Source organism: Salmo trutta, chromosome 30, assembly GCF_901001165.1.
Source record: "Salmo trutta chromosome 30, fSalTru1.1, whole genome shotgun sequence".
NCBI lineage: Eukaryota > Metazoa > Chordata > Actinopteri > Salmoniformes > Salmonidae > Salmo > Salmo trutta.
In genome coordinates this window covers 35,236,283-35,258,102 of record NC_042986.1, presented here as the reverse complement: position 1 = coordinate 35,258,102, position 21,820 = coordinate 35,236,283, and the positions used below count along the sequence as shown (strand labels likewise).

The following is a 21,820-nucleotide window of genomic DNA, read 5'->3' as shown; positions in this document are numbered from 1 at the left end:
AAGATTTGACGGTACATGGCCCCGTCCATCGTCCCATTGATGCGGTGAAGTTGTCCTGTCCCCTTAGCAGAAAAACACCCCCAAAGCATAATGTTTCCACCTCCATGTTTGACGGTGGGGATGGTGTACTTGGGGGTCATAGGCAGCATTCCTCCTCCTCCAAACACGGCGAGTTGAGTTGATGCCAAAGACCTCCATTTTGGTCTCATCTGACCACAACACTCACCCAGTTGTCCTCTGAATCATTCAGATGTTCATTGGCAAACTTCAGACGGGCATGTATATGTGCTTTCTTGAGCAGGAGGACCATTGCGGGCGCTGCAGGATTTCAGTCCTTCACGGCGTAGTGTGTTACCAATTGTTTTCTTGGTGACTATGGTCCCAGCTGCCTTGAGATCATTGACAAGATCCTCCCGTGTATTTCTGGGCTGATTCCTCACCGTTCTCATGATCATTGCAACTCCACAAGGTGAGATCTTGCATGGAGCCCCAGGCCGAGGGAGATTGACAGTTCTTTTGTGTTTCTTCCATTTGCGAATAATCGCACCAACTGTTGTCACCTTCTCACCAAGCTGCTTGGCGATGGTCTTGTAGCCCATTCCAACCTTCTGTAGGTCTACAATCTTGTCCTTGACATCCTTGGAGAGCTCTTTGGTCTTGGCCATGGTGGAGAGTTTGGAATCTGATTGATTGATTGCTTCTGTGGACAGGTGTCTTTTATACAGGTAACAAACTGAGACTAGGAGCACTCCCTTTAAGAGTGTGCTCCTAATCTCAGCTCGTTACCTGTATAAAAGACACCTGGGAGCCAGAAATCTTTCTGGTTGAGAGGGGGTCAAATACTTATTTCCCTCATTAAAATGCAAATCAATTTATAACATTTTTGACATGGATTGTTTTGTTGTTATTCTGTCTCTCACTGTTCAAATAAACCTACCATTAAAATTATAGACTGATCATTTCTTTGTCAGTGGGCAAACGTACAAAATCAGCAGGGGATCAAATACTTTTTTCCCCCACTGTAGTACACCCGCTAGTTATTTCTTGTCACAATGTTTGGGTATTTTTGGTATTTTATTAGGATCCCCATTAGCGGTTGCAAAAGCCACAGCTGCTCTTCCTGGGGTCCCCAGCTGCTCTTCCTGGGGTCCCCAGCTACTCTTCCTGGGGTCCCCAGCTACTCTTCCTGGGGTCCCCAGCTACTCTTCCTGGGGTCCCCAGCTGCTCTTCCTGGGGTCCCCAGCTGCTCTTCCTGGGGTCCCCAGCTGCTCTTCCTGGGGTCCCCAGCTACTCTTCCTGGGGTCCCCAGCTGCTCTTCCTGGGGTCCCCAGCTACTCTTCCTGGGGTCCCCAGCTGCTCTTCCTGGGGTCCCCAGCTGCTCTTCCTGGGGTCCACACACAACATGAAACATGACATAATACACAACATTAATAGACAAGAACAGCTCACGGACAGACCTATATACATTTAAAAACGGCACACATAGCCTACATATCAATATATACACACAAAATATCTAGGTCAAATAGGGGAGAGGCGTTGTGAGGTGTTGCTTTATCTGGTTTTTTAAACCAGGTTTGCAGTTCATTTGAGCAATATGAGATGGAAGTGAGTTCCATGCAATAAAGGCTCTATATAATAATGTACACTTTGTTGAATTTGTTCTGGATTTGGGGACTATGAATAGAACCCTGGTGGCATGGCTGGTGGGGTAAGTGTGTGTGTCAGAGCTGTGCGTAAGTTGACTATGCAAACAACTTGGAATTTTCAACACATTAATGTTTCTTATAAAAAGAAGAAGTGATGCAGTCAGTCTCTCCTCAAGTCTTAGCCAAGAGAGACTGGCATGCATAGTATTTATAGTAGCCCTCTGATTACAATGAAGATCAAGACGTGCCGCTATGTTCTGGTCCAGCTGCAGATTAACTAGGTCTTTCTTAGCAACACTTGACCAGATGGCTGGACAATAATCATGATAAGACAAAACTAGGGCCTGCAGGACTTGTTTTGTGGAATGTGGTGTCAAAAAAAACAAAACATTTCGGTATTGCGGACAGACCTCTCCCCATCTTTACAACTATTGAATCTATATGTTTTGACCATGACAGCTTACAATCTATGGTAACACCAAGTAATGGAGTCTCCTCAACTTGTTCAACAAGTAATGGAGTCTCCTCAACTTGTTCAACAACCGCACCATGCATTATCAGATTCAGCTGAGGTCTAGAGCTTAGGGAATGATTTGTACCAAATACAATTCTCTTAGTTTTAGAGATGTTCAAGACCAGCCTTCTACATTTTATATTTTTACCAATGACATGCCACCGGCATTAAACAAAGCCTGTGTGTCCATGTATGCTGATGATTCAACCATATACATCTCAGCAACCACAGCTAATGAAGTCACTGAAACCCTTAACAAGGAGTTGCAGTCCGTTTTGGAATGGGTGGCCAGTAATAAACTAGAACTGCCCTGCGGTACACCACCCTGTACATGTTTGACATTAGAGAAGCTACCATTAAATAAAACCCTCTGAGTTCTATTAGATAGATGGCTCTGAATCCACAATATGGCAGAAGTTGAAAAGGCATTAAACATAACAGGTTATGGTCAATAATATCAAAGTCTGCACTGAAATCTAACAGTACAGCTCCTACAATCTTATTATTATCAATTCATTTCAACTAATCATCAGTCATTTGTGTCAGTGCAGTACATGTTGAGTGCCCTTCTCTATAAGCATGCTGAAAGTCTGTTGTTCATTTGTTTACAGAGAAATAGCATTTTATTTGGTCAATATTTTTTTTTCTCCAAAAGTTTGCTAAGATCTGGCAGCAAGCTGATTGGTCTACTGTTAGAACCAGTAAAGGCCGCTTTATCACTCTTGGGTAGCGGAATGACTTTGGCTTCCCTCCAGGCCTGAGGACAAACCTTCCTCTGGACTCAGATTAAAGATATGACATATAGGAGTGGCCATAGAGTCAGCTACCATCCTCAGTAGCCTTCCATCTAAATTGTCAATGCAAGGAGGTTTGTCATTATTGATCGATAACAATAATTGTTCCACCTGTCCCATGCTAACTTTACAGAATTCAAACTTACAATGCTTTTCATTCAGTTTGTTTTGTATTCATGAATACGATGGCTCACTGTTCGTTGTTGGTATTTCTTGCTTAAGTTTGCCCACTGTGCCAATTAAGTAATCATTATAATAATGTGCAACATCAATTGGTTTTGTGATGAATATGTCACGTCCTGACCATAGAGAGCTCGTATTTTTATATGGTAGAGTAGGTGAGGGCGTGACTGGGGGGTTTGTCTAGTTTATTTATTTCTATGTTTGGTTCTAGTTTCTTTTTTCTATGTTGGGGTTTTTGTCTAGTTTAAATTTTCTGTGTTCTCGGTTCTTTTTTCTAGGTTGGGGTTTTCGTATGATGCCCAATTAGAGGCAGCTGGTCATCGTTGTCTCTAATTGGGGATCATATTTAAGTAGTTGTTTTTCCCACTAGTGTTTGTGGGAGATTATTTTGAGTTTATGCATGTAGCACCGCTTCGTCACGGTTTGTTGTTTTTGTTTATAGTTTGTCTGTCTTGCATAGTTTCACATAGAAATAAAGATGTGGAACGATACGCACGCTGCGCCTTGGTCTCTTTCATACGACATCCGTGACAGAATAAGCCATCTGATTCAATGAAAGATGGAGTTGAATTTCCATCCTTCTTTATATCATTGATCTTGGCTTCATAATACAGTTTCTTCTTCTTTTTGTCAAGTTTAGTCACATAATTTCTCAATTTGCAGTAAGTCCGCCAGTCAGATGTGCAGCCAGACTTATTAGCCACATCTCTTTCAACCATACAGTTTTTCAATTCCTCATCGATCCATGGAGCCTCAACAGTTCTAATGAATGTCTCACACCTTAATATGATGTTTAATATTGACAAGTTTTTGGAAATAAGCCTGTTAATTCATAGTGGTTTGGAAAAGAGGAACATAATGACAGAATGAATCAAATAAAGTAAAATAACAGAGGTAGGTATATATTGTTGCTGAGCCCATGAAAGACTCAATGTAATACACTATGACAGGGATACGTCATTTGATAGCACCTGACATACCAGCATCACTGGAGAAAAGCTAAATATCAAAGAGAAATTAACAGCCATTTGGCATTCTAGATATCATTCTCTTTAGTAATGGACTTGGGTGTCAACCAATTCATAATTTTTTTCCATAGCATAAGCTCACAGTATGGACTTGTTTTAACAGTCGGACTGACTCTGGGTCAATAGTAATAGTGTAGCCCTGATAATATTACCATATTTAGTGTTAAACCTGACTTCTGGTCAGTGCTTAGCTCACCTGGTGTTGAGGGGCTGGATGTGGATGGTGCTGAGCTCCTGCAGGTTATGATGAGGGTGTGTGTGTGAGAGAGCGCACGTGGGAATACTGGAGTTGGGTAAAGGGGCGTGGTTCCTCTTAGTGTGGCGGGTACAGCAGGTGCCCGTCATGCCTTCTTGGCTGGAGAGAGAGGGGCTTTGAGACGGGTAGCTCTGGAGTGCCCCCTCCAGGTAGCTCTGCTCATAACACAGCTCATCTGCAAACTCATGATTCTACAGAGAGGAAGCAAGAGAGGGGGGGAGAGGAGAGAGGATGAAAGAGAAGAGGAGGGACATCTGAACACATCAAAAAAAGGCTGAACATTTCAATGTACAAAGAGGCAACACAATGCCAGAGAATGCAAGAATACATTCAAATGTAATATACTAACACGCAAGGCATCTCCCCACAAGATATGAAAAGCGAACGTTTGAGGGTCTATTTTGTCACACTCCTCCCAAATAAAATGAAATGATTCAGGGACACATCATTTATCTCAAATTCATGTCCGTTGGGTGTTTGATTTGAATATTATTTTACATTTGATAAAAAAACAAAATATATTAAACATTTCGTTTTTCTTGTTTGATGTGCTTGTCACCTTTTGTGTGTGTGTGTGTGTGTGTACTCACTGTGGTTTTCTCCAGACAATGCAGCAGGTGGTGGTGTTGGCTCTCTAATAGAGACTGGTTCTTGCTCAGCTGCTGCTCCTCCTCAATGGAACTCTGCAACACACACACACACACACACACACACACACACACACACACACACACACACACACACACACACACACACACACACACACAGTGAGTGAAAATGCTCCACAGTGTTGTTTGCCAACAGATAGAGGGGATTCTAGGTGCTGTGTTTGTATGTTTGCTGTCTCTGTACCTGGTCTGAAAGGTTCATCTTGTAAGGAAGTTGCTTCAGGTCAAAGGTGAAAGAGGAGACAAAAAGACACACAGGTAGAGTTTTACTAGGTTTTCATTTCAGTATAGTGAATTCTCAGTGTGTGTGTGTGTGTGAAGGAGGGAGAGAGTGTGAGTGTCAATGTGGGAGTGGTTTGTTCTGTGTTTGCTGGGGCACGATGCCCTCTTCTCTGAGTCAGATTATCTGAGTGGGCTGCTGCTACTGACTATATCTCTGGGTTCTGGGCTGCTAATGGCTATATCTCTGGGTTCTGGGCTGCTACTGACTATATCTCTGGGTTCTGGGCTATATCTCTGGGTTCTGGGCTGCTACTGAATATATATCTCTGGGTTCTGTGCTGCTACTGGCTATATATCTGGGTTCTGCCCTGCTACTGGCTATATCTCTGGGTTCTGGGCTGCTACTGGCTATATATCTGGGTTCTGCCCTGCTACTGGCTATATCTCTGGGTTCTGGGCTGCTACTGGCTATATATCTGGGTTCTGCACTGCTACATCTCTGGGTTCTGGGCTGCTACTGAATATATATCTCTGGGTTCTGTGCTGCTACTGGCTATATATCTGTGTTCTGCCCTGCTACTGGCTATATCTCTGGGTTCTGGGCTGCTACTGGTTATATCTCTGGGTTCTGGGCTGCTACTGGCTATATCTCTGGGTTCTGGGCTGCTACTGGCTGTATCTCTGGGTTCTGGCCTGCTACTGGCTATATATCTGGGTTCTTCCCTGCTACTGGCTATATCTCTGGGTTCTAGGCTGCTACTGACTATATCTCTGGGTTCTGGGCTGCTACTGACTATATCTCTGGGTTCTGGGCTGCTACTGACTATATCTCTGGGTTCTGGGCTGCTACTGAATATATCTCTGGGTTCTGGGCTGCTACTGACTATATCTCTGGGTTCTTCCCTGCTACTGACTATATCTCTGGGTTCTAGGCTGCTACTGACTATATTTCTGGGTTCTGGGCTGCTATTGGCTGTATCTCTGGGTTCTGGGCTGCTACTGGCTATATCTCTGGGTTCTGGGCTGCTACTGGCTATATCTCTGGGTTCTGGGCTGCTACTGGCTGTATCTCTGGGTTCTGGCCTGCTATTGGCTATATATCTGGGTTCTAGGATGCTACTGGCTATATCTCTGGGCTGCTGCTGCTGGCTATATCTCTGTGCTGCTGGCTATATCTCTGGGCTGCTGGCTTTAGCTCTGGGCTGCTGCTACTCGCTATAGCTCTGGGCTGCTGGCTTTAGATCTGGGCTGCTGGCTTTAGATCTGGGCTGCTGGTGCTGGCTATATCTCTGGGCTCTGGGCTGCTGGCAATAGCTCTGGGCTGTTGCTACTGGCTATAGCTCTGGGTTCTAGGCTGCTACTGACTATATCTCTGGGTTCTGGGCTGCTACTGGCTATATCTCTGGGTTCTGCCCTGCTACTGACTATATCTCTGGGTTCTGCCCTGCTACTGGCTATATCTCTGGGTTCTGGGCTGCTACTGACTATATCTCTGGGTTCTAGGCTGCTACTGGCTATATCTCTGGGTTCTGCCCTGCTACTGGCTATATCTCTGGGTTCTGGGCTGCTACTGACTATATCTCTGGGTTCTAGGCTGCTATTGGCTATATCTCTGGGTTCTGGCTGCTGCTGCTGGCTATATCTCTGGGCTGCAGCTACTGGCTATAGCTCTGGGCTGCTGCTCCTGGCTATAGCTCTGGGCTCTGTCTGGGCTGATGCTACGGGCTATAGCTCTGGGCTGCTGCTGCTGGCTATATCTCTGGGCTGCTGCTACTGGCTATAGCTCTGGACTGCTGGCTTTAGCTCTGGGCTGCTGGTGCTGGCTATATCTCTGGGCTGCTGGCAATAGCTCTGGGCTGCTGCTACTGGCTATATCTCTGGGCTGCTGCTACTGGCTATAGCTCTGGGCTCTGTCTGGGCTGATGCTACTGGCTATATCTCTGGGCTGCTGCTACTGGCTATAGCTCTGGGCTGCTGCTCCTGGCTATAGCTCTGGGCTCTGTCTGGGCTGATGCTAATGGCTATAGCTCTGGGCTGCTGCTATGGCTATAGCTCTGGGCTGCTGCTATGGCTATAGCTCTGGGCTGCTGCTACTGGCTATAGCTCTGGGCTCTGTCTGGGCTGATGCTACTGGCTATAGCTCTGGGCTGCTGCTATGGCTATAGCTCTGGGCTGCTGCTACTGGCTATAGCTCTTGGCTGCTGGCTTTACCTCTGGGCTGCTGGTGCTGGCTATATCTCTAGGGGTCTGGGCTGCTGCCAATAGCTCTGGGCTGCTTCTACTGGTTATATCTCTGGGCTGCTGCTACTGGCTATAGCTCTGGGCTGCTGCAACTGGCTATAGCTCTGGGCTGCTGCTACTGGCTATAGCTCTGGGCTCTGTCTGGGCTGATGCTACTGGCTATATCTCTGGGCTGCTGCTACTGGCTATAGCTCTGGGCTGCTGCAACTGGCTATAGCTCTGGGCTGCTGCTACTGGCTATATCTCTGGGCTGCTGCTACTGGCTATAGCTCTGGGCTGCTGCAACTGGCTATAGCTCTGGGCTGCTGCTACTGGCTATAGCTCTGGGCTCTGTCTGGGCTGATGCTACTGGCTTTACCTCTGGGCTGCTGGTGCTGGCTATATCTCTAGGGGTCTGGGCTGCTGCCAATAGCTCTGGGCTGCTTCTACTGGTTATATCTCTGGGCTGCTGCTACTGGCTATAGCTCTGGGCTGCTGCAACTGGCTATAGCTCTGGGCTGCTGCTACTGGCTATAGCTCTGGGCTCTGTCTGGGCTGATGCTACTGGCTATATCTCTGGGCTGATGCTACTGGCTATATCTCTGGGCCGCTGTTACTGGCTATACCTCTGGGCCGCTGTTACTGGCTATATCCCTGGGCCGCTGTTACTGGCTATATCTCTGGGCCGCTGTTACTGGCTATATCCCTGGGCCGCTGTTACTGGCTATATCTCTGGGCCGCTGTTACTGGCTATATCCCTGGGCCGCTGTTACTGGCTATATCTCTGGGCCGCTGTTACTGGCTATATCCCTGGGCCGCTGTTACTGGCTATATCTCTGGGCCGCTTTTACTGGCTATATCTCTGGGCCGCTGTTACTGGCTATATCCCTGGGCCGCTGTTACTGGCTATATCCCTGGGCCGCTGTTACTGGCTATATCTCTGGGCCGCTGTTACTGGCTATACCTCTGGGCCGCTGTTACTGGCTATACCTCTGGGCCGCTGTTACTGGCTATACCTCTGGGCTCTGTTTGGGCCGCTGTTACTGGCTATAGCTCTGGGTTGAAGGAGCAGGAGCAACAGCCTAGGCTTTTGTGGGCCAAGGCTTTTGTGGAGCGATAGGTAATGATGATTTGGGGCAAGGAGAGGGACAGAAGCAACACTGTTACGTACGCATACTGTAAACTTTCACTGGGTTGCATCAGTCAGGGCTGACAGGACAGCCCACTGCAATCCCTGACAAGCCCCTTTGTTTGGCTTGTTAAAATGCATAAACATCACACCACCTAAAATCTACCCTTGCTATTTTTTTTTTAATTGCTGAAAACAATACAGGCTATAATCATTTTAACGTTTAGTTTCCCAGCCTGGACTCAGTGGTAAATGTAACGTAGTACATGTAAATCTGGGACACTCCAATTAGTATGATATGTTACGTAGCAGAAAGTATTCACATCCCTTCACTTTTCCACATTTCTGTTGTGTTCCAGCCTGAATTTAAAATGGATTGCATGTAGATGTTGTGTTCCAGCCTACATTTAAAATGGATTAAATGTAGATGTTGTGTTCCAGCCTGAATTTAAAATGGATTAAATGTAGATGTTGTGTTCCAGCCTGAATTTAAAATGGATTAAATGTAGATGTTGAGTCACTGTCCTTCACAATACCCCATACTGTCCATGTGGAATTATGTTTTTAGAAAAAAAATAGTAATAGTAATGAAAAGCTGAAATGTATTGCGACAATAAGTATTCAGCCCCTTTGTTAGGGCAAGCCTAAATAAGTTAAGGAGTAAAAATGTGCTTAACAAGTCACATACAAAGTTGCATGGACTCACTCTGTGTACAATTATAGTGTTTAACATGATTTTTTAATGACTAACTCATCTCTGTAACCCACACATACAATTATTTGTAAGGTCCCTCAGTCGAGCAGTGCATTTCAAACACAGATTCAACCACAAAGACCAGGGAGGTTTTCCAATGCCTTACAAGGAAGGGCACCTATTGGTAGACATTGAATACCCCCTTTGAGCATGGTGACGTTATTAATGACACTTTGGATGGTGTATCAATGCATCCATGTACTACACGATACAGGCGTCCTTCCTAAATCAGTTGCCGGAAAGGAAGGAAACTGCTCAGGGACTTCACCATGAGGCCATTGGTGATAGCAGAAAACTGAGGATGGATCAACAACATTGTAGTAACTCCACAATACTAACCTAAATGACAGAGTGAAAAGAAGGAAGCCTGTACAGAATACAAATATTCCAAAACATGCATCCTGTTTGCAATAAGGCACTAAAGTAAAACCGCAAAAAATGTGGCAAAGAAATTAACTTCATGTCCTGAATACAAAGCGTTATGTTTGAGGCAAACACATCACTGAGTACCATTTTTCAAGCATGGTGGTGGCTGCATCATGTTATGGGTATGTATGCTTGTCATCAGCAAGGACTAGGGAGTTTTTTTTAAATAAAAAGAAACGCAATAGAACTAAGCACAGGAAAAATCCTAGAGGAAAACCTTGTTCCGTCTGCTTTCCAACAGACAGTGGGAGAAAAATTCACCTTTCAGCAGGACAATAACCTAAAACATAAGGCCAAATATACACTAGAGTTGCTTACCAAGACGACATTGAATGTTCCGGAGTGGCCTAGTTACAGTTTTGACATAAATCAGCCGGAAAATCTATGGCAAGACCAGAAAATGGTTGTTGAGCAATGGTCAACAACCAATTTGACAGAGATTGAAGAATTTAAAAAATAATAATATGCAAATTTTGCACAATCCAGGTGTTGAAAGCTCTTAGAGATTTACCCAGAAAGACTCACAGCTATAATCACTGCCAAAGGTGATTCTAACATCTATTGACCCGTGTGGCTCAGTTGGTAGAGCATGGTGTTTGCAACGCCAGGGTTGTGGGTTCGATTCCCACGGGGGACCAGTACAAAGAAATGTATGAGATGTATGTATTCACTACTGTAAGTCGCTCTGGATAAGAGCGTCTGCTAAATGATTAAAAATGTAAATGACTCAGAGGGTGTGAATACCTCTGTAAATTAGTGATTTCTGTATTTAATTTTCAATAAAATTACTAAAAATACGATTTCACTTTGTCATTATAGGGTATTGTGTGCAGATGGGTGAGCAAAAAATGTATTCAATCCATATTTGAATTCAGGCGGTAACACAACAAAATGTGGAATAAGTCAAAGGGTATGACTACTTTCAGAATGCACTGTATGTATACATTTACGGATGTCCATCATCCATTTCGTATGATCTGTTACGAATTCAAATTCATCCAAATTGTTACGAATTTGCAAAACGTATGTCACGAATTCCAAATTGTTGGCGCTGACCTTAGATGGTGGCTACGTGGTTAACGCTAACATTAGCTAGGTGGCTAATGTTAGTTAGGGGTTAGAAGTTAGGTTAAAGCAGGGCTCTCCAACCCTGTTTCTGGAGAACTACCCTCCTGTAGATTTTCGCACCAATCCCAGTTGTAACTAACCTGATTCATCTTATCAACCAGCTAATTATTAGAATCAGGTGCGCTTTATACACCCACCCATCCTCCCCGAATAACCATCCTACTTTTGTTTTTGCTTTAAGTAACCTTCTGTGTTATTTAACCATACCAAACATAACATATCATACTATTTTGAGTGTCCCGGATTTACATGTACCATGTTACGTCTAGTCTATGAGACCGGGCTGAGTTTCCACCATGTTTACTGTGTGTTATGTAGTTTCCTCCTCCCCTGTGTATGTGAGTAGTGCTGCAGCACATTTTTTTATGTGCTGTGGGGAAGAGTTCACCTCCTAAACAGTGCTGAGCTACAGTACACAGACACAGCTGCGTCTCCAGGCTATTTCTGGTCCTGTCCTACTCATTCCTAAAGACTAAAGCCAAAGAATCAGCAGGATGTGTGAGGCACGGGAGGTCAGTGGCACCTTAATTGGGGAGGATGGGCTCGTGGTAATGGCTGGAGCGGAATTGGTGGAATGGTATCAAACATGGTTTTGATGCCATTCCATTTGGTCCGTTCCAGCCATTCTTATGAGCCGTCCTCCCCTCAGCAGCCTCCACTGGTGTGAGGGCTGCTGTGAAACCCCCAGGTGGCTGGTCCATTAGCTACACTACAGGCAGGTAGGTAACCAGGTGAGGCTGCATAATACATGGACACAATTTACTAATCTGTGTGGTGCAGATGTATCGAAGGTCAGCTGGCTTATCCCTGTGACGTCAACGAGATCCTTTTGTTCGGGACCTCTAAAACATAGAAGCTCAGCTTTTAGTTTTTATAGTTTAGTCATGCTAACGGTTGCTTCATAGTGCGTGGGAGAGCTGGTGGAGGCACAGTCAAATCTCAGTACAATTTATGGGTGTATAGAAGGACAAGCTATACATTCAGAAACAGCTAAAGTGTCTTTGTGTTTTGGCGTGTCTCAGCCCAGAGGAGAGGAGAGGAGAGGAGAGGAGAGGAGAGGAGAGGAGAGGAGGAAGGCGAGTTGTGTTTACATGTCTGCTAGTGCCTGCAGCCTGGATCCCAGCTGAGCACCAAGATGTTCACATTAACACTACAGCATATTTAACAGGACTGCATTTAGCTGTTCTCAGAAGCCAGGCCAGGCCTAGTCTTCCAGGAACCCAGGAGGAGAGAGAGAAGAATCACAAGGGCCCTGTTTGAATAAAGACTTCTCTATCCTTTCTGCCTTGAGGGAATAACTGATCTGATGAGGTTGGATTGGTGAATGTAGTAACCTTGTTTTGATCTACCCCATTACTTATGAGTCAATGATTACCTCAAGGAGACGGAAGAAGGATGGAATCTATAAAGTGTTCAATGAAGTGCAGTCAAAGCGTGATTATATGATCTGGTACTTAAGAGGCAGGTGTATATCCCACGGGGGAAAGTGTCACTCCGATGTATGAACACTTTCAGGGCAAACATACAGAATTCTACTGTTGTGACTGGGCTGGGTTTTAGAGAGTGCCTATGTGAGTTAAAGGGGTCGTGCGGTGTGAGTATTTGAGTTCTTTGAGTCCAGAAGTTTTGTGGAGGGGGATAGGCTCCTAACGACAAATCAGTCTAGTACAATGGTGGTTGTATTGAGTGTTCTCTTACCGTGAGCTCCAAGGCTTCGCTGAAGAGGCCATTCCGTTTGCTGTGGAGGAAGGCATTAGAGCTTCCTGTCTTGGATATTCGTATCCTGGCCAAACGTGCTTTCTGGAAGACAAAGAAACCATGGAAACCAAAGATCAGTCCCCTCATACCACCAACCAGGTTAAATCCAAATGGCTATGCACAGCGCAAACGTTTGATGCAAACCTGATATCAATGCATACAAAAACACATATCAGGAGGGTAATGTCACCATGTCTTTTCAATGTTTAATATTGCAGTCTGTGTTTCTTGTGTAATAGACTTGCTGAATTGCGCCTTGAAATGCATTGCTTTTGTTTATGTAGAATAAATCAATGAAATGTCCACTGCCTTAAAGTGTTACGACTACAACCCTAACCAACAGTGTGTATGTCTGTCTGCATACATCTCTTCTCATCTACAGGAAACACAGTATAAGGAGGGTTGGTGTGCAGCCACCTCTCTCTCTCTCTCTCTCTCTCTCTCTCTCTCTCTCTCTCTCTCTCTCTCTCTCTCTCTCTCTCTCTCTCTCTCTCTCTCTCTCTCTCTCTCTCTCTCTCTCTCTCTCCTGTCAAGGACAGAGACAGAGAGACAAAAGAAGGAGCAAAAGAAGGCAATGTGATTTCTCAATGCGTCAATAACAAACAATACACAATGTCTGTGTGGAAAAGGTCTGACAAGAGTTTCAGCTCAGACAAGCTGGCCAGCATTCTCAATCTTGTTTATGCTCCCAGAGACGGGTATTAAGCAGAGGTGTTCTTGCACACACACACGCCTCCTCCTCTCCATACTGTTCTCCTTCTCTTTTGCACTCCATCCTCTCACTCTTATAATAGTTTTTTCCTCTCAATCTTTTGTCTCACTCTCTTTTTTTCTTTCTCTCCTTATCTGTTACTGTACCTCTCTCCTGGCCTCTCTCTGCCCCTCCCTCTCTCATGCTCCTTTGTGCCAGCTTAGACATCCCAGAGGTCTCTGGGATGACCCTCTTCCTCGTCTCGCTCTGAGCTCAGCCAATGAGATCGGCTCTCTGGGGTCACCAGGCAAACACTTCCAGCCACCATGGAAATGGTTACTGGGGGTAATAGAGGAGGTGTGAAAACATACCCTGCTAGAATGTATCCACTTTTATCGAGAGTGAGCGGGGATGGGGGGTAGAAAGAGAGAGGGAGGAGAGAGAGAGAGAGAGAGAGAGCGAGAGAGAGAGAGAGAGAGAGAGAGAGAGAGAGAGAGAGAGAGAGAGAGAGAGAGAGAGAGAGAGAGAGAGAGAGAGAATTTAGGGCTACTGGGACCCAGAACCTGTGTCTCTGTTCCAAACATGCTCTCAGACAGTACAGAGAGGCAGGACAGATTTGAGGATGGATTTCTGCTGAAGCATTATTGAGAAAACACAGGAGGGCGCTGGCTTTAATTAATTAATTAATTAATTAATTAATGTATTTATTACACACAAGGAACATGGACACAAAGCTAGAGCATCGACAGCTCATAATAATGGTTGGTATTAAAAAAAAATGGTGTTTGAAGTGTTCGATTCCATTCCATGTATTCCGCTTCAGCCATTACTATGAGCCCGTCCTCCCCAATTACGGTAGCACCGGCCACCTTTGGTAGACTGCAATACTTCCAATGAATAGCCTACAGCTCAGAGAAACTTAACTTCAAGAGAAACTAAACTTCAAGTGAAGTTTTAAACTCCTCAGCACAACACCTGGTGAGGAGAACTGAAAAAGCTACTATGGTGAATATTAAAAGCAGAAAGAGAGAGTGGTACTGTATTTGGATTAGTAGGAAGTAGAGCAGAAAGAGACAGGATGGAGGGATGCCTCAAGGCCTGCCCTGGAACGACTGCTCAGGAGAGAACTACATCTGAATAGGTATCCCCCCCCACACACACACACCTCCCACTGCAGATTTGTGAAAATGGAAAGCATGGGGCGTGTGAGAGAGACTGAAGGAAAGAAGCACTGGGCTGTAGCAAAAATTGATTTAGAGCGAGTCACGTCATCAGACAGCTTTCCCTTCCTCTCTCTCTGTCTCTCTCTGTTAGTAAGAGGTTGGCCTCTTACCAACACCACTCAGTGAGAAAACATTTTCACTCAGCCCAGATTGAACTCTCAGTGGAACAATCTAAGATGTTGAGCTGTGTATATGTCTCATACGGACACAATCTTCTCTAACATTTTTTTCAGCTTCAAGTGCTTTATTCGGCAGTACAAAAGTAGAAAACTTTATTCATTTCCGCCAGGGGAGACAATCTCAGGTATACAAGGTCTGTCTGCTCTGGCAGGTTGTTGGTTGTGTTTCTCTTCCACATTGCCATGCTGATTAAAAGGTAGTGTCTGACTCGAAAGTCTCTCTCTGGCTCGCTCTCTGTCTCTCCCCCCTCTCTCTGTCTCTCTCTCTGTTTCTCCCCCCTCTCTCTCTCTCTCCCCCCTCTCTCTCTGTCTCTCTCTCAATTCAATTTCAATTCAATTTAAGGGCTTTATTGGCATGAGAAACATATGTTTACATTGCCAAAGCAAGTGAAGTAGATAATAAACAAAAGTGAAACAAACAATAAAAATTAACAGTAAACATTACACTCACAAAATAAAAGACATTTCAAATGTCAAATTATGTCTATATACAGTGTTGTTACGATGTGCAAATAGTTAAAGTACAAAATCGAAAATAAATAAACATAAATATAGGTTGTATTTACAGTGAGGGAAAAAAGTATTTGATCCCCTGCTGATTTTGTACGTTTGCCCACTGACAAAGAAATGATCAGTCTATAATTTTAATGGTAGGTTTATTTGAACAGTGAGAGACAGAATAACAACAAAAAATCCAGACAAACGCATGTCAAGAATGTTCTAAATTGATTTGCATTTTAATGAGGAAAATAAGTATTTGATCCCCTCTCAATCAGAAAGATTTCTGGCTCCCAGGTGTCTTTTATACAGGTAACGAGCTGAGATTAGGAGCACACTCTTAAAGGGAGTGCTCCTAACCGCAGCTTGTTACCTGTAAAAAAGACACCTGTCCACAGAAGCAATCAATTAATCAGATTCCAAACTCTCCACCATGGCCAAGACCAAAGAGCTCTCCAAGGATGTCAGGGACAAGATTGTAGACCTACACAAGGCTGGAATGGGCTACAAGACCATCGCCAAGCAGCTTGGTGAGAAGGTGACAGTTGGTGCGATTATTCGCAAATGGAAGAAACACAAAAGGACTGTAATTCTCCCTCGGCCAAGATCTCACCTCGTGGAGTTGCAATGATCATGAGAACAGTGAGGAATCAGCCCAGAACTACACGGGAGGATATTGACAATGATCTCAAGGCAGCTGGGACCATAGTCACCAAGAAAACAATTGGTAACACACTACGTCGTGAAGGACTGAAATCCTGCAGCGCCCGCAAGGTCCCCCTGCTCAAGAAAGCACATATACATGCCCGTCTGAAGTTTGCCAATAAACATCTGAATGATTCAGAGGACAACTGGGTGAAAGTGTTGTGGTCAGATGAGACCAAAATTGAGTTCTTTGGCATCAACTCAACTCGCCGTGTTTGGAGGAGGAGGAATGCTGCCTATGACCCCAAGAATACCATCCCCACCGTCAAACATGGAGGTGGAAACATTATGCTTTGGGGGTGTTTTTCTGCTAAGGGGACAGGACAACTTCACCACATCAATCGGACGATGGACGGGGCCATGTACCGTCAAATCTTGGGTGAGAACCTCCTTCCCTCAGCCAGGGCATTGAAAATGGGTCGTGGATGGGTATTCCAGCATGACAATGACCCAAAACACACGACCAAGGCAACAAAGGAGTGGCTCAAGAAGAAGCAGATTAAGGTTCTAGAGTGGCCTAGCCAGTCTCCAGACCTTAATCCCATAGAAAATCTGTGGAGGGAGCTGAAGGTTCGAGTTGCCAAACGTCAGCCTCGAAACCTTAATGACTTGGAGAAGATCTGCAAAGAGGAGTGGGACAAAATCCCTCCTGAGATGTGTGCAAACCTGGTGGTCAACTACCAGAAATGTCTGACCTCTGTGATTGCCAACAAGGGTTTTGCCACAAAGTACTAAGTCATGTTTTGCAGAGGGGTCAAATACTTATTTCCCTCATTAAAATGCAAATCATTTTATAACATTTTTTACATGCGTTTTTCTGGATTTTTTGGTTCTTATTCTGTCTCTCACTGTTCAAATAAACCTACCATTAAAATTATAGACTGATCATTTCTTTGTCAGTGGGCAAACGTACAAAATCAGCAGGGGATCAAATAGTTTTTTCCTTCACTGTACAATGGTGTTCGTTCTTCACTGGTTGCCATTTTCTTGTGGCAACAGGTAACAAATCTTGCTGCTGTGATGGCACACTGTGGTATTTCACCCAGTAGATATGGGAGTTTATCAAAATTGGGTTTGTTTTTGAATTCTTTGTGGATCTGTGTAATCTGAGGGAAATATGTGTTTCTAATGTGGTCATACATATGGTCATACATCTCTCTTTCTCGCTGTCTCTCTCTCTCTCTGTCACGCCCAGATCTGTTCCACCTGTCCTTGTGCTTGTCTCCACCCCCTCCAGGTGTCGCCCATCTTCCCCACTTATCCTCTGGGTATTTATACCTGTGTTTTCTGTCTGTCTGTGCCAGTTCATCTTGTTTGTCAAGCTTACCAGCGTTTGTCCTGTCAGTTCCTGTCTTTTCCCAGCCTCTCTTTTTCTCATCTTCCTGATTTTTGACCCTTGCCTGTCCCTGACCCTGTACCCGCCCGCCTGACCACTGTGCCTGTCCCTGACCCTGTACCCGCCCGCCTGACCACTCTGCCTGTCCCTGACCCTGTACCTGCCCGCCTGACCACTCTGTACCCGCCCGCCTGACCACTCTGCCTGTCCCTGACCCTGTACCCGCCCGCCTGACCACTCTGCCTGTCCCTGTCCCTGACCCTGTACCTGCCCGCCTGACCACTCTGCCTGACCCTGAACCTGCCTGTTGTCCTGTACCTTTGCTCCTACTCTGGATTATCGACCCCTGCCTGCCTTGACCTGTCGTTTGCCTGCCCGTTACAATAAACATTGTTACTTCACACAGTCTGCACTTGGGTCTTACCTTGATACCTGATACTCTGTCTCTCGCTCGCTCTCACTCTCTCGCTTATGTTGGAGGAAACAGGAAATGTGGAGTGGGAAATGACATACATAAGCATGACTGAGAAGAGAGAGAGAGGGAGAAAGAAAGGCAGTATTGAGAAACAGACCGCCTAAGGTTAGGACCGTAATTTAGGACCGTCTGAGTCAAAAACATGGAGCTCAGCTCTCACCTAGGTTCTCCTTTGTTTCTCTCTCTGTCTCTCTTTTCCTCTCTCTCTCTTTCGCTCTGTTTCTTCTTCTCTCTTATGTCTTTCTTGGCTAAACAGCTCTTGAAAGATGGAGTCATCATGAATCATCAATTAGCTTATCCTTTACAATCAAAATCACAACCTGCTGTTCATTACAGCCTCCCTGAGCAGAGCTCATAGGCAGAACAAAACAGAACACAAGGTCAGAGACCAGACAAGACACACAGACACTCTTCCTCTGTGAACTCTGTATGGTTTTGTTACTCTGAAGAGAAACCTGTAGCGTTGTAATGTATTGTTTCATGGTGCAAGGAGAGTGAAGGATACAACAGGCCTGTCACTGAGCTCAGGTCCAGATGGATGCTTCATTAGTAATGGGAGCCCAGAGCAGCTAACGATTAGAGCAGAATGAAGACGGATGGGAGAAGGCAGAGGGAAGGAGGAGGAGGAGGGAAAGAGAAAGAGGAAAGCAGCAGGAGGGAAGCAGGAGGAGTGAGGGAAGGAGGAGGGAAGATGGAAGGAAAAGGAGGAGGGAGGAGGGAAGGAGGAGGGAAGGAGGAGGAAGGAGGATGGAGGAGGGGGAGGGAGGGAGGAGGGAAGGAGGAGGGAGCTAGAGAAGCAGGGAGGAAGGAAAGGGGAAGGAGATAAAGAGGGGGAGATGGTGACAGCATGATCTTGTCTAGGAGGAGGAGCGGGTAGATGGTGACAGCATGATCTTGTCTAGGAGGAGGAGGGTGGAGATGGTGACAGCATGATCTTGTCTAGGAGGAGGAGGGTGGAGATGGTGACAGCATGATCTTGTCTAGGAGGAGGAGGGTGGAGATGGTGACAGCATGATCTTGTCTAGGAGGAGGAGGGGGGAGATGGTGACAGCATGATCTTGTCTAGGAAGAGGAGGGTGGAGATGGTGACAGCATGATCTTGTCTAGGAGGAGGAGGGTGGAGATGGTGACAGCATGATCTTGTCTAGGAGGAGGAGGGGGGAGATGGTGACAGCATGATCTTGTCTAGGAGGAGGAGGGTGGAGATGGTGACAGCATGATCTTGTCTAGGAGGAGGAGGGTGGAGATGGTGACAGCATGATCTTGTCTAGGAGGAGGAGGGTGGAGATGGTGACAGCATGATCTTGTCTAGGAGGAGGAGGGTGGAGATGGTGACAGCATGATCTTGTCTAGGAGAGGAGGGTGAGATGTGACAGCATGTCTTAGGAGGAGGGAGATGGTGACAGCATGATCTTGTCTAGGAGGAGGAGGGTGGTAGGAGGTGACGCATGATCTTGCTAGGAGGAGGAGGGGGGAGATGGTGACAGCATTGATCTTGTCTAGGAGGAGGAGGGGGAGATGGTGACAGCATGATCTTGTCTAGGAGGAGGAGGGTGGAGATGTGACAGCATGATCTTGTCTAGGAGGAGGAGGCTGTGGTAGATTGGTGACAGCATGATCTTGTCTAGGAGGAGGAGGTGGAGATTGGTGACAGCATGATCTTGTCTAGGAGGAGGAGGGTGGAGATGGTGACAGCCATGATCTTGTCTAGGAGGAGGAGGGTGGAGATGGTGGACAGCATGATCTTGTCTAGGAGGAGGAGGGTGGAGATGGTGACAGCATGATCTTGTCTAGGAGGAGGAGGGTGGAGATGGTGACAGCATGATCTTGTCTGAGGAGGAGGAGGGTGGAGATGGTGACAGCATGATCTTGTCTAGGAGGAGGAGGGTGGAGAGGTGACAGCATGATCTGTCTAGGATGGAGGAGGGTGGAGATGGTGACAGCATGATCTTGTCTAGGAGGAGGAGGGGGGGAGATGGTGACAGCATGATCTTGTCTAGGAGGAGGAGGGGGAGATGGTGACAGCATGATCTTGTCCTAGGAGGAGGAGGGGGGGAGATGGTGACAGCATGATCTTGTCTAGGAGAGGAGGGGGAGATGGTGACAGCATGATCTTGTCTAGGAGGAGGAGGGGGGAGAGATGGTGACAGCATGATCTTGTCTAGGAGGAGGAGGGTGGAGATGGTGACAGCATGATCTTGTCTAAAGGAGGAGGGTGGAGATGGTGACAGCATGATCTTGTCTAGGAGGAGGAGGGGGGAGATGGTGACAGCATGATCTTGTCTAGGAGGAGGAGGGTGGAGATGGTGACAGCATGATCTTGTTCTAGGAGGAGGAGGGTGGAGATGGTGACAGCATGATCTTGTCTAGGAGGAGGAGGGTGGAGATGGTGACAGCATGATCTTGTCTAGGAGGAGGAGGGTGGAGATGGTGACAGCATGATCTTGTCTAGGAGGAGGAGGGGGGAGATGGTGACAGCATGATCTTGTCTAGGAGGAGGAGGGGGGAGATGGTGACAGCATGATCTTGTCTAGGAGGAGGAGGGGGGAGATGGTGACAGCATGATCTTGTATAGGAGGAGGAGGGGGGAGATGGTGACAGCATGATCTTGTATAGGAGGAGGAGGGTGGAGATGGTGACAGCATGATCTTGTCTAGGAGGAGGAGGGGGAGATGGTGACAGCATGATCTTGTCTAGGAGGAGGAGGGGGGAGATGGTGACAGCATGATCTTGTCTAGGAGGAGGAGGGTGGAGATGGTGACAGCATGATCTTGTCTAGGAGGAGGAGGGGGGAGATGGTGACAGCATGATCTTGTCTAGGAGGAGGAGGGTGGAGATGGTGACAGCATGATCTTGTCTAGGAGGAGGAGGGTGGAGATGGTGACAGCATGATCTTGTCTAGGAGGAGGAGGGTGGAGATGGTGACAGCATGATCTTGTCTAGGAGGAGGAGGGTGGAGATGGTGACAGCATGATCTTGTCTAGGAGGAGGAGGGGGGAGATGGTGACAGCATGATCTTGTCTAGGAGGAGGAGGGTGGAGATGGTGACAGCATGATCTTGTCTAGGAGGAGGAGGGTGGAGATGGTGACAGCATGATCTTGTCTAGGAGGAGGAGGGTGGAGATGGTGACAGCATGATCTTGTCTAGGAGGAGGAGGGTGGAGATGGTGACAGCATGATCTTGTCTAGGAGGAGGAGGGTGGAGATGGTGACAGCATGATCTTGTCTAGGAGGAGGAGGGTGGAGATGGTGACAGCATGATCTTGTCTAGGAGGAGGAGGGTGGAGATGGTGACAGCATGATCTTGTCTAGGAGGAGGAGGGTGGAGATGGTGACAGCATGATCTTGTCTAGGAGGAGGAGGGTGGAGATGGTGACAGCATGATCTTGTCTAGGAGGAGGAGGGTGGAGATGGTGACAGCATGATCTTGTCTAGGAGGAGGAGGGTGGAGATGGTGACAGCATGATCTTGTCTAGGAGGAGGAGGGTGGAGATGGTGACCAGCATGATCTTGTCTAGGAGGAGGAGGGTGGAGATGGTGACAGCATGATCTTGTCTAGGAGGAGGAGGGTGGAGATGGTGACAGCATGATCTTGTCTAGGAGGAGGAGGGTGGAGATGGTGACAGCATGATCTTGTCTAGGAGGAGGAGGGTGGAGATGGTGACAGCATGATCTTGTCTAGGAGGAGGAGGGTGGAGATGGTGACAGCATGATCTTGTCTAGGAGGAGGAGGGTGGAGATGGTGACAGCATGATCTTGTCTAGGAGGAGGAGGGTGGAGATGGTGACAGCATGATCTTGGTGACAGCATGATCTTGTCTATTCTCCTCTTCTTTTTTCTCTTCTATTCCTCTCCTTTATTATTTATTATCTCTCCTGTTTTCTTCTCGTCTTTATTTTTATCTTCTTCTCCTCTCTAGTTAATGGATGAACAAATGAACACTTCAATACATGAGCGTAGTGTACTGTCATCCAGCAGTTAGCT

The 21,820-nt window shown here is 46.3% G+C and overlaps 1 protein-coding gene across 2 annotated transcripts in view; it reads right to left on the bottom strand.

The window, feature by feature from the left end:
• kcnd3 (potassium voltage-gated channel, Shal-related subfamily, member 3) overlaps nt 1-21,820 on the bottom strand; it is a 345,048-nt gene that overhangs the window by 5,774 nt on the left and 317,454 nt on the right. The window contains exons 4-7 of one of the 2 annotated variants that reach the window (XM_029723932.1): nt 12,670-12,771; nt 5,277-5,309; nt 5,015-5,107; nt 4,365-4,615 (exon numbers count right to left, since the gene is read on the bottom strand). In XM_029723932.1, the coding sequence (XP_029579792.1) occupies nt 4,365-4,615; nt 5,015-5,107; nt 5,277-5,309; nt 12,670-12,771 (479 nt within the window). The remainder of the gene's footprint in view (nt 1-4,364; nt 4,616-5,014; nt 5,108-5,276; nt 5,310-12,669; nt 12,772-21,820) is intronic. The other variant, XM_029723933.1, reaches the window with a different exon arrangement.